At 38.8% G+C, this 13,265-nt stretch overlaps 1 protein-coding gene across 1 annotated transcript in view; it reads right to left on the bottom strand.

Moving 5' to 3' along the window:
- MKLN1 (muskelin 1) overlaps nt 1–13,265 on the bottom strand; it is a 91,495-nt gene that overhangs the window by 15,545 nt on the left and 62,685 nt on the right. The window contains exons 10-12 of the mRNA XM_026052455.1: nt 9,168–9,380; nt 7,162–7,383; nt 5,179–5,308 (exon numbers count right to left, since the gene is read on the bottom strand). Coding sequence (XP_025908240.1) covers nt 5,179–5,308; nt 7,162–7,383; nt 9,168–9,380 — 565 coding nt within the window. The remainder of the gene's footprint in view (nt 1–5,178; nt 5,309–7,161; nt 7,384–9,167; nt 9,381–13,265) is intronic.

Below are 13,265 nucleotides of genomic sequence, written 5' to 3'. Positions count from 1 at the left end.
TGCTAAATCCAAATAAGGTAGCACTGTAGAAGCCACCCAATAAGGAAGTTGAGAGTGAAAAAAAAAAAAATTATTCTAGACTAAGTATCGATTTTTGAAGAGCATCATGGAACATGGTTGGCCTAAGCATCGCCCCTGAAGGAYTAAATTCAAGGCATCTTTGAGAGATTTCTGGTACAAGGGCGGTCCACCTTTGATCAGCCTTTTTAAGGGAAATAAAAATCAATTCTTGCAGCCTTAACTGTTGCTTTGTTTGCTAAGGACCACATCAGGTTTAGAGAAAAAGGCACGCAAGTCCTCAGAGCCTTAAAAGCTCAGTCTCACTGAAATAAAAATTATGATTAGAAGGAACAAAGTTAGTCTATTCCTACTGATAGACAAAGTATGTTTGCCTCTTGTCTAGAGAAGTCCCATCCCTCCTCCTGAAACGTTGCTAAATAAATCAGTTTTTAATGGAGCTTACGCTCAGTTTTTTGAGGTTGAAAAATATTCTTTAAATAAGAGGAGGAAAAAAACTCCGGTTCAGCATCTTTTCCCACTTTTGGTAATGAGAACAAGATTTAATTGCAGCAACTATAATCAAAACTAAAATAAGTAATGTTAGGCCTCCCTCCACTGAGCATTGATCTCTTCTTGGCACGATTCAAAAACAGGAGGTCTAAGTAACCAGAAATACACATCCCTGCACTTGTAGGGGATCTGTGATAAGGAACAACTTATCACAGAAATTAAAATATTTAACCTCTCTAATCAATTATTTAAGAGACTTTAGTGCCTGAGAGTAGACAAAGCCGACATCCATTTTTTTCAAAAACAGAACAATAACATTAGAGCTAATGTAACTTAAAAAATGCTAATAAAACGGCAAACAAGTCCTTGAAAATGTAACGAGGAAGACCTGAGAGAACACTGCAGCAGCTCCTTGTTACCATGTAACGTGCAAGATATTAAAGACAGAAACGTCAGAAAGCTCTTTGCCAAGAAAACCTGATCCTACCCAGAGCAAGCGAGTTCCTAATAAAATCGTGACGAATGACACACAGTTCCACTAGGGGGTAAGAGAGCTTCACAATCCGCGAGCGCCAGGACTCGCAGCAAACACTGCGAGATGCAGGGGCTCAGGTCAGCGCATTAAAGCAAGACAGAGGCTGTGAACGTGTGAAAGGTCCTCAGGATGTTGAGTTAACAAGATGCAAGCAACAAAACTGAGTCCTGAGCATATGCACTTAAACTGAACCTGCAATAGCGGCGACTTATGGTGAAATTTGAAATTTTAGGATGAGTAAAAAGCAATAAACATGGGATGAGTAGGGGTAAGGATGGGAGATCTCTGCGCTCCTCCCCTTCTTTGCAGAAATAAGGGTAGACGTAAATGGGCTTTGGAGCCGATATCCAGTGACTTCACATGTATTCAAATCATCTCTCGGGACCAGGTATCGCTGAGCTCTGCCTCGGACACAGAGCTCAAAGGACATTAACCAGCGCCCAGGGACTTAACCCAGTTTGTTTTCAATGCAGCAAACTGGCCAGTCGCACACAGCAGTATTATTTCGGCTCCCACGACAGCACATTACTTATTAAAAGAGGAAAAGGAGCACGAAGACGATGCTGAACACAATTAATTCTGTTAGCAAATCCAAAAGATTGTGACTATTCTTCATGTGCCACCGCTCTTCTTCCCCAAATCTCACCAAGCAGTGCAGTGCAGAAGGGGCAGTAACTGAAAATGAGATGTCTGAATCCTTTCCCCAAAACTTTTCACTTCTGTTTACTCTTACATATGAAAAATATAAACATTTTGGCTATTTGAAAGTAATATTCAGCCAAACAGGCCTTTAGTTCTGACCATTCAGCCCGTTACACAAACAAGTAATAATTCCTGACAAAGCTTTTGTAAAATGTTGTCTTACCCTCAACAATATAATTTCCATGTATATAATGTATGGTAAAGCTTCTATAAGCAAAGCATACAGCACTTCTAAGATGGCCAACTTAGAGGTACTTGATCATAATGACTTCAGGAAACAGCCTGCAGACACAGAGGAACATTTAATAGATCAGTAAGTCCATACCACCACTTGTAAGGTATACAAAGTGATGCAGCACATCTCCCAAACGTCAATGGAGGGAACTCTGATGATACCATATGTTTCTCCTCCTTGATTTTCTCAGGGTCAGACCACATTTGGAAGTCAGTCACAGTCAGGAAAAACTCAGGAGATGACCTGAACAGTTTGGTTGTCATTTTGAAACTGCAGAACTTGATGTACAATCACATACGCTCAAGTCACATAGGATTTGGGGGAAAAAAAATGGGTCATTTAGTAACTCCAAGGGAAACTCTGTTACCAAGCTACCCTTATAGAGCACTCGTGGAAGGATTTGGCATTTGCTTGCTCTGCAGCTCCCCTGCGTAATTAGGGCAAAGTATTTTGTGAGTGCTTCAGAGGAGCACTTTGCAAGACCAAGAGAAGGAAAAGTGCCTCACAAAAAAGGGTCTCCTTGACAAGAGACACACTGGCCACTATGAAGGCAGACCTTACCCTGATCAAAAGCAAAAAGCACATCACGTGTTACAAACTGATAAAAAGGGATCTGATAACTCAGAGCACCAGCCTGAGTTGGCTCCTGGCCATGCTGGGCTAGCCATGCTTCCTATTTTGATCAATGTTTTTCTGATATCATCCTGGTTTAAATAAGGATTTCCTAGACTTGACTGTAGTCTCTGTCCGTGGTACTTATTAATGAACTCAGTGGTCTATCTGGATGCTGCATCTGCTACACCATGCAACTGCCTACAAAGTATCCTAGAACCTGACAGGTAGCTGAAAATAAATATTWTATATATATTTTTWTATATATATATTTATTTATTTGTATTTTAAAATATATTTTGATATGTACTTTTTATATATATGTACGCACACACACAACGGTGTTTCTGCGYCCATGAGAAAAAAAGTCTTCCATCAAAAGGAGCTACAAGGATATTTAGGGCTCGTTCTCATTATCTAACATCAAGGGAAATGAGATCCCAGTTCTCCTGCAGAAGGAAATTCCACCCATGAATTCGGACACGCCACCTGAGTCGGAGCCAGACAGGATTATCGTGGGGACCTCAAGCACAACTGTGCGTATCTATTATTGCTGCTGGAGATGAGGCAACTGTCCGTGATTAGTCATGGGAGGGTTGCCTGCTCAGCAAGTTGGGCAAGCTGTCAACACAGGCTTTTGAAGTTGTCTGGTGTCAGTAGCATCTCTAAAACACGTGTATCCTTTAAAAACATGCCCTAGAAACATGTTCTGGCATATACAAGCTTTTTTTTCCTCCTCTCTTAAAAATAGTGTCTATCAGTAGATATATACTGCTACTGTGAGAGGGATGCCCACTAACACACACATTTCTGCCCGTCTTCCAGACACAAGTTCTGTTCCTCAGTTGTACTTCGCACCCTTCCATCTGCGCCACTACTGCCTATCTTCATACCTGACTCATCCTGGCAGATGCATTTGTTTCCCTCTGTCCCACTTTGCCTGTTTTCGAGCTGATGTCAAAATTTTCATTTTGGGGCCCTCATCTAACAGCAGAGAGGGAGCATCAGTTTATTTTTGTTGCAGCGAGCTGGAAAAAGCACCAATACTCACTCTGTGGCCATGGCTGGGGCAGTTGGCAGACAAAAGGAGCTAAAAGGACTTGCACTCAAAGCAAATGGAGAATCAAGAAATTTTTAACAGGCAAAAAATTCTTAAAGCACTATTTTCCACCTACAATTATACTGTTACTCCAAAACATGAAACTTGATTATACTTATCGCCCGCTATTCTCTAACACATCATCAATACAAGAAACCGTTTCCAGGATCAACAACAAAAGGACAACCAGAATCACTAAACTGCACAAATGGCCAAAACAGACAGCAGAAAAGTAATTTATCATTTTTAATATTAAATTTATTAAAATTTATCATATTAAATTATCATGCTATCTTTTTTAATGTTGCAACAAGTTCATATTACTAATACATCTTACCTGTTAATCTCACTTTTTTTTTTTTTTTTTTTCTCTCCTTAAATTCTTCTAACTACTCCAACAGAAACTCTAAACAAACGCACAATTAAATTCTCTTAGGGTAAAAATCAAAATAGCTCCACTAAGAATAGAACTAAACGCCACGTGTGAGCCAGGAACAAAATGTAATCATGGGACTTTATAGGAACATTTAGGTCAGGCATCCTCAGCTTGATTCATCGCACCGAACAGCATGAACTTCACAGCAACCACAGAACCATTTTGTACGTACAAATCAAAACAGTACCATCACTTCGCAAAAGTGCGATAAGGACCCGCTTTTTGGGCTGAAAGTAACGTTGTCAGCACTTGCTGCTCTAATGTAACAGGCATTTTGTTCTCCTCTTATTAAAATGCGAATAATCCTAACATTTTCTTTCATAAGGGAAGTGTTCAAATCTGTTTACTTTCTACGCACAGAACAGCAAACTGAAAATCTACTCATGAATTATTTCCAATGAGTCATTTTCTTACAAAGCCTACTATTCACCATGTCAGAGACTGTGGGAAAGGAGAAGAGGCCTAAATATTATATTCTCATTGGTTCAGCTGAACCTTGCAGTGAACACACTCACCCGAGAACAAAAAATACTAATTATATATTATATATAATATATATGTAACTTTCTTTTATATAAATGCACTATATATATATATATACACACACTCACACACACACACAGAAAAAAGGAGAAATACTCAAAAGTTTCTCTCTCAGTGATACAATGCAACACAATCTTCAACTTCMGAGCTACAGTTTTCCCCTCTGTAAAAGATACTCTCGAAAATAAGGTTTTGAGTTGTTCTTTCCAGGTTTAAGGACAGGAAGGCTATTTTTAATTTTGCTGAAAATGTCTTCTTGTGGGGGACCACCTGGGCACACATATCAATTAYTTATGTTGTGCTAAAGACTGACTACAAAGCAACTAGGAGGACAACAAAACTGGTGTAAGCATAACCTATATCTTGTGGCATTTGCTTGCCTACAWGAGGTTAGTTAAGGACAGTGACCTGAAACGCCAGGATACTGAAATTGGCCATTCACCTACTTAATATATTTATCTCATCTGCACCGACAGGAACAAATTAATACACAATGAAGCTCTTACCCATCCCTGAGTCTTTCTTCGTGCCGTCTGATATAATATCCACGTGGTCRCTGTCTACATCATAACTGAAGAAATCATTCAAATAAGTCTTTGATCTCTGGCCACCAAATACATATAAGCAGCGATTTTTCTAGAAAAGAAACAAATAAGATAATGCATCAGGTTCAACAAAATTTACTGGCCAAATGCGGCCATTCACAAACACATTAATGAGAAAAATACAGATGTTTTTCTTGCAAGTTTAGAGTCATACCATAACTACCAGTTCTAATAACYTGAACTGGGTAAATATTTTCTCTTTTCATCTCCAAAAAGATTCACAGTGGAACAGTAATGCAAAGGAGTTTATATTATTCTCAAACTCAGTGAAAACCTCAATAATTCTTGAGTTTTCTGTTTCAGGAGCTAAGCACTTACAGGCTCACAGCATCCCCACCTGAAAAGCCTCTTACACAGGCAACTTTACAGACTTCATTTTCCGTGCTCGAGACCACAGATTTGGACCCAACACAGAGCAGCAGCTTGGGGGGAGTTAGCAGATTTCACATATTTTACTGGGGCAGCAACACCAGATCAAGCTGTGGCATCAGCCACGACCATTCATTTGTTAAGTTTCATCTTTGAGAACAAACAGTTTCAATGTCAGAAACCCACAAGATCGTAATTTCACTATAAAAAAAGGCAGGAACAAAAGACCAACTGTAAGAGAAACTGTTCAGATACCAGCACACTTATTAAACAGAACAGGCAAACAGCAAGCCAAGAATACCAGGTTTATTACTTTCAGTTTTGCCAAGTGAAAAGCCTGTAGAAGACAGATTATTTTTCTTCCGAACAGGAGAGAAAGGTGCAGAGGATCTAAGCTTCCATGAAGTGTGCTATAAAACCCTGCAGTTTGTGTTTAGCCCAGAGATATCTCATCAATTCCCTGGTACCTACACAGACCTTTTTGTTCCCTCTCCAACAAATTTCCAAGAAGCTTAAGGCGATAACAACAGAACTGAAAACTGTAAAAGCACAGTATTCCCTATACAAATTCTGATCTCTCATTTAAAGGAGGACAAGAAAAACCTCAGTMAACCGTTGAATATGAAAATCTGTGGTCAATTTTCAAATGGTCACATCAGAAAACATGCAAGTGTCACGGTCTTCATTTCAGTTCTCTCCTGAACCCCTGTTTCAAAGTTCAGGGCCAGCAAAACTCTGAAAATGCCCTTTGCTACCAGAAGATGCTACCAAATAGTTCCAGTGGGAAACAGCCACCGCACRACGATACAAGCAGCCCTATTTGACTTAAATCCCTTTAAATCCTACTGCCAGTGCCCACAGGAAAAGCTACTGCAGAGCAGACGTGACACTGACCCTCCTCCCCTWCCCATCATATAATTCCCATTGTATTAATATTTATTCATGGATTATCCATGAGGGCAATTAGATAGGGAATAGAAAGTTTTTGAAAATACCTAATACTATCAAGGTGTTAAAATAATAACAATAAAAAAAGGAATAAGTACAAAACAAACCTCACATTGGGCTCACTTTGGACTTTCCATTGGGCTCTAAATGAAATGCCTGCCATGTTACCTGTGCCCACCATAGGAAAGAGCAACAGGCTGATGAAATTACACATTTGCAATAACTCTCTGCACTAATAAATAAGAAGACTCTAAGATGCTTTACTAACTTAGAAAAAAATATATATCCCTTTAGCTTAAATTGAACCAATGGSCTCTGGTATCATTAAAATCAAGTATTTATTATTGAAATTATACTCACAGTTAAATTATGGAATGCTCTGATTAGAGTTGGAATTAATACCACCTACACTAACCCAAAAAAGCATCAGAATGTCAGTAAACATAAAATCAAGTGAGCCAACACACCGATCAGAAGATTAGAAACCTTCAAGCTCCAAAGAAATTAAAATCAGACGTTCTCCTTATGGTCGGGCACCATGAATCAAAGCCTAGAATGGATACTTACAGAATGGAACAACATACAGTGTCCTATCCGGGACTGGATATCCTCGGGTCCAGCATTGCAGGAATCCTCTCGCAGAAGTTTCCACGTCTGACACTGGCAGTCGAAAGCGAACAAGCCGCTGAACTGCGGCTCCGTGGCCCTGCTGTCGTCAACGCTGCCGTTGCAGGTCAGAATTCTGCCTCCAAACGTGTAGATCATGTGCTTTTCGGAATCCATACACATCTGTAAAAACAAGAAAAGCACTTCGCAAGTCAGTGCATCAAGACTTAAACACGCCTCTCCTATAAGCGTTATCTAGCAACTTCAACAGTGCACTGTGAGTCTCCTAAACCTCTAGTGAAATGAAAATAGCATAAATGTCTTCATGGTTGACAAGTACTAAAAACACAGATCCTTAGTTTACAGTAACAGTCTAATATTATCTTGCCCTTATAATATTTTGGCATCTGAAATCTGTGCTAGTTGCTTTTTCTAGAAAAAAAATAAAGAGAGTTTTTCACTAGAATCTGTAGCCAATTCTTCCATAAAGAACATTGGCAACTGCCCTTGACAGTAACTATGCAAGGGAAAACGTCAAATTCACTGCTTATTTACTGAATGCCATCCAATCGATCCAGAACAGCATGTGATTTGTTACTCATATCCCATCCCAAGCATATACTTAATGTTATCCTAATAACTTCAACCTYAATTGGGGCCCTAACACAGACGAGGACTTTTTGGTGACACTGCAAGCAAAAAAAAGGAAAAAAAAATCCCCCAAATAAATCTGAATTCAGGTTATGGTAAACAGGATGTGCACAGCAGTGCAAATCAAACAAGAGTGACTCCACAGGATGCTTTCAGACACATTGCAACAAGGAGTGGTACAGAACGGGGGGAAAAAAAACACCACTAAGATTACAAGACAGGGATGCTACTCAGCAACATCTATACAACACATTTTTGCTGCAGCACATTTTTGTGAAGGTTAAACAAAAACAGATACCCCAGCAGGTATATACAGAGAGAAAGGGCTGTAGATAGACAACAAATTCTAGACGCATATTCTTTTAGAAAAGGCAACTCAGAAAAAGGAAACCGTTTCAGGCAGGAAAACAAGGTAGCAATAACAGGCCTGCCAGCTGATCATTTCGTTTTGCCTCTTGCCCAACAYTTAAGGAACTCATACTCTTTATTAACAAAACAGAAAGACTGATTGGTTTTTGTTCTGCAGATAACATGCTGATWATTTCCAGTTTGGGCAAAAATGTCTATTATGCTGATAAGATGACAACACTGGTTACAAAAGGCAACCAGTGCCAATAAAAGTATTTCTTAGGTGGTTTTATAAACAAAATAAAAATAAAAAATAAAAATAAAAATAAAATTGTGATGTTATTTCTTGGTCTTTTTTTTTAAAAATTAAGAATGAAATAACTTTTTTTTCAAGTAGACATAAGCCATTTCACCCAATTCAAAGGAAAAGAAAAAAAGGTTCAATCTGAATATACGAACAGGTCTTGAAACGAATGGTAGCCACTCCTAAAATGTGTCCAGTCTCTACAAGACATACAGGTTTTACAGTGTTTGAAAGACAGAGATTTTGACAGAGACCTGATCCTGCTGGCATCATTTCACTGCCTCGCTTATTTGTATCCTCCGAAGGCAGCACAAATAGCTTGGTGATTTGCTCCCCAACGCCCACCAAGCAGGCCGAGCTGTGCAACCTAGCACAGACAGATGAGCTATGGCTTCATAACAGAACACTCATCTGAATAAAATGATGTATTTTGCAACTTTTTTTTTTTTTTTTTTTTACTCAATTTCATTAGAATACCATTATTCAATGGCATTAGACAACAGCAGTACCAGAACTTAGCTGACGTGCAGATAGGAACCCTGCCTTTCGCTGCTACGGTACCGGACGAGCCTGTAAATTCAGAGCAGGCTGTGACTGCAGGAATGATTCAGAGACATGGAGGAGAAGGTGCAGAATTATCAGTGCAGATTATCAGTGTACTGACCTGATGATCAAACACCAGCTTTGGCCCTCCATCCGCTGCAGTGTCCTCGCTGAGCAGCATCCATGTGTTTGTGTCAATGTCATAGCGATAGAAGTCACTTTTCAGAGATTTACTGTTCCTCACGGAGGAATCCAGATAGCGGCCCAGGGTGTAGATCTGCCTTCGCTGAATGTCGATGCACATCTTGTGACAAGATCTGGCACTAGGACCATTCTAATACAGGAAACAAACACCAAAATAAAGAAAACTTTACTAAACATTTAATATTGCTCCACGTAAACTCACGCGCGCTCGCTCAGGGAAAATGGGTATCATCAGCAACTGTAAATTCTCTGATCATTCAAGAATATCTGCTTATAATCACATAAATACAGGACACACATACATCAACATCTTTATAATAAGGTATTCATTATACTATTCATGTTTTAAAAAGACAACAAAATATGCTTTTAAACAAGCTTAYGGCACACAGTCTTTCTGTAAGGTATATTGGAAGATGGGCAGTTTCTTCCAGAAGTGATTCTCAGAGGCATGTGAAAACTACTCGATCTTTTAAAATAACAGAAGTTGATGCACATGAGCAGCAAGTTAAGATGTCATAGCCTATAAATAACTACATAGGAAGGAGATTAAGAAGTGCTCTATTACAAGAGGCTCTGTTTTATTAATAGGATGTTTTCTAACAGATCATAACCAGACACTCCCACAAGCAATCATATCCTCTAATGGGTCTTTGGAGGTAACAAAAGCACTCCCTGTCCTTCGCAAATAGATACGGCCATTCCAACCTCCAGCTCCAAGAAAATTTCCCACGCTAAGCAGAACCGCCACGAGTTATGAGCTTCAAAGAGACACAGGGGAGCACTGCCAAATTTTAATGACCTTATCCATGCAGGRGGGTTCAACTTATAAGGTATTTTAGTCAATGAAATTAAGATGATGCAACACAGCAAAGTACCCTTCCTGCTTCAGTAGAACCTAGTTTTGAGAGCTTTCAAACATTCCCCAAAAGGCACATAAAGGTTATGGTCACAGACTCCAAAATACTGCAAGTCAAGAGGTCCAAAGCCTTATTTACAAAAATAAAATTAAAAATAAAAATAAGATAAATGTGAGGTGGAGGGTGGTGGATTGTTGCCTTGTAATAGTACTTAATGTTAGTTTGTGCAATTACGGTGTTCTTTAAGTGAGAGTGCCAAGAAAAARGCTGGCTAATTTAGGAGCCTCCTTGAGAGTCTGCAAGGCCAGAAATAAGAACTGCGGAAGTAGAACAAAGAGCCAAGTATTAAAGTTCAGTACTGAGAATATACTGAGGAACTCAAAAAGGTGGTCTGAGAATCAGCATTAATAGTGAGATTTCAAATACTAAATTAGAAAATAATCCATAGAAAACTGAAGTATGAGACTAAAAATAAAGTATCAAAAAAATCACTGAAAAAATAAAGGCTCTACAAATAGACAAAGAGGTAATATAAATTATCATTTATTAAAGGTCCTGCAGTTAAAGAAAGCTATTTATGCTATACTTAATAACCAGCATAATACTTGCTCCATGTGCTAGCAAATACTACTTTCTGTATAAAATCTTGCCATCTGCACTATTTCATGCAATAACGCTCTACTGAAACTATGACAAACTTAAAATACACTATACTGGAACACATTTTACTGAGCTGAATGAAATATGAAAGGGAATGTTTCATTTTTCTAATGAAGAGACTTTAATATTCATGTTACAGAACTCAATTTTTTGATTAAAGCTACAGAAAACTGTTTACAGTAACTCAAATGGCTAAAATATCTGAAGAGGTATACTGAATTGGTCATATTTTGTAAATATGAAGCGTTATGTCAGCAATGAGCACAGTTTGCAGGATTAGTTACTTCATGGCAATTAACATAATTTACTTTTCTTTAACGAAGACTGAAAGAAGTGAAGCATTAGCATAAACTTCTGAAACGCAGCACAAGTTCATTGCCTTTGGTTGCATGGAGGAAGAAGCTGACAGCGAAGGAAGCGGCATACTCAGGCTTGTTTCTAAAAAGTCCAACTTATTAACATTATTTTCCCCAAAAAATAGTATTAAAAATACATGGGGTAGTTTCTTTGGATGAGTAGTAGTGACTTTAGAATCACAAAGGTTGACCTTGATTCCAAAGAAAGCAATCCCAGTAGACAAMGTCCAATCTCCACTTACCTAACTGGGACTCTTGAAGATATTCCACTGTTCTCCTGCCAAAGAACACATATTTGCTTTGGCGCTGCCACCTTCTAGAGGAAATATTAGGATTTGCCTATCTGAAATAGGTGCTTTCAGACATTCCCTTCTGTCACGTCCTTCCATTTTTCTTCTAAGCAATATTTTYTTCTCTGCCTCAAAATGACAGTCTTTATATGCTACATAAATCCTACCAAACCTGCTCAAATAGAGTCTTTGGTACATTCAAGAACAAAACTCCCATTTAACCAATTTCTAGACCTGTCTCACCTAGAAGAAAAAAAAAGTCACCTTCAACTGAACATTGTTTGAGCACAGGTATGAGACTTAGTCAGTTCAACATCTACAATACCAATTTCAAGCCACAGGCAAAAACAAAGTTATAAGATTGGATGTTTACAACACTGGAACATCACATTTTAAAATGCTGTTAAAAACAAGGCAATTAACAGGAAATATATGTAAGCACCAATTTTAAAGGTATTAAAAATATTGGTCATGCCTTGCACAGTAGTAGTTACCTTTTAAAGAGCTCTTAAAGACGTTGGACCATTTAATCTGTTCAGACTGAAGGCACAGATACCTCACCATCTCAAGCAGACTTGAACATTTCAACTTTATTACTTTGCAGAAACTGTGTTGTTTCTCTAATATAGAAAGTTTTACTCAATCCACAATTTTGTTTTCAGAGAAAACTTAAGTTACATACTGCTTATAAGGTCAAATGAAACCTGGCAAAAGATTTTACCGCTCATGTTTACCAATTTTGGTAAATAACTCTTTAAACAGCACTACACATTTCTGCCTCAAATGTCAAAGTCGAGTGGAAAAGCCTAAACCTGTATTTAATGTGAGGGCTACTAAATTTTTTGGCAGAAGTCCTTGTAGTATGAACATACTTCAATGGGAGACACAGGGTCCATTTACGAGGACAGATATGTACAGACACTGAAAATGAATAAAACACTTCCAGGAACACATGATTAAATGAATCAAGAGGCTGTGGGCGGTTGCGAATGTTCATCCAAAGAAGTGTACTTCACACAGCTACAATAGCGAGCCTGTTGTTCAGACAAAGAACACACTGGAACAACTTGTTATGGAGAGAGTGAACCACCAAATTCAAACGGGAAAGAGTTTGTTGATTCCGGAAGTATTCCAAGAACTCAACCAGTTATTAAGCAACAAGTGAGAAAATTTACCATGATAGACATGACCTACCTTGCTTAATCTACAGTGGAAGGCATTGAGCATGGTTAGCTTGCCCCCAAAATGCAGACTCAGTGCTTAAGTCAATGGTCCCCATTGATGGGACTGTGCTACATCTCTACACGTTCTCAGAAATTTAGGCCTTATCACCAAAAATGACCCAAGACTTTCCAAGTGCCTCATTTAATGCAGGTTTCACTACTCTACTAACTTGTCACTGACAAACACCTGCAGCTAATTAAGAGTTTAATCACACTTCAGTAGCTATCAAGCAAGCAAGTAGGAAGGCACAATTACCAGGTCTTCAGCAGCAACTACCAGGTCTTCAGTACTAAGTGGCAACTACCAGGTCTTCAGCAGCATTCTGCTCATGACCACATCTGCTCTGAAAGCAAGAGCTGAATCAACTGCTTCCCAAGCCATACAGCTCTTGCTTGGTTGCCTGACAAGAGAAGTGTACCTACCACAAAGAGGAAGAGCACCCAAAAGACAGGCCACAGGACTAAGTATATACCAAGAGTAGCACAAGAAAAATCCTGACTAGCTTGCTTTATTCCATCTTGTGAATACGTTAAGTGGTAACAAGTTAATGCAAGACTCTTCACTGCTAAATACGTCAGTATTTATTCAAAGGTCTTTAGTTTTTATTCAAAGGTCTTCCAAAGCT

Source organism: Nothoprocta perdicaria, unplaced genomic scaffold, assembly GCF_003342845.1.
Source record: "Nothoprocta perdicaria isolate Ctin4 unplaced genomic scaffold, notPer1 scaffold_89, whole genome shotgun sequence".
NCBI lineage: Eukaryota > Metazoa > Chordata > Aves > Tinamiformes > Tinamidae > Nothoprocta > Nothoprocta perdicaria.
The sequence above is the reverse complement of the archived record's forward strand: the minus strand, read 5'-3'. Positions and strand labels throughout refer to the sequence as shown.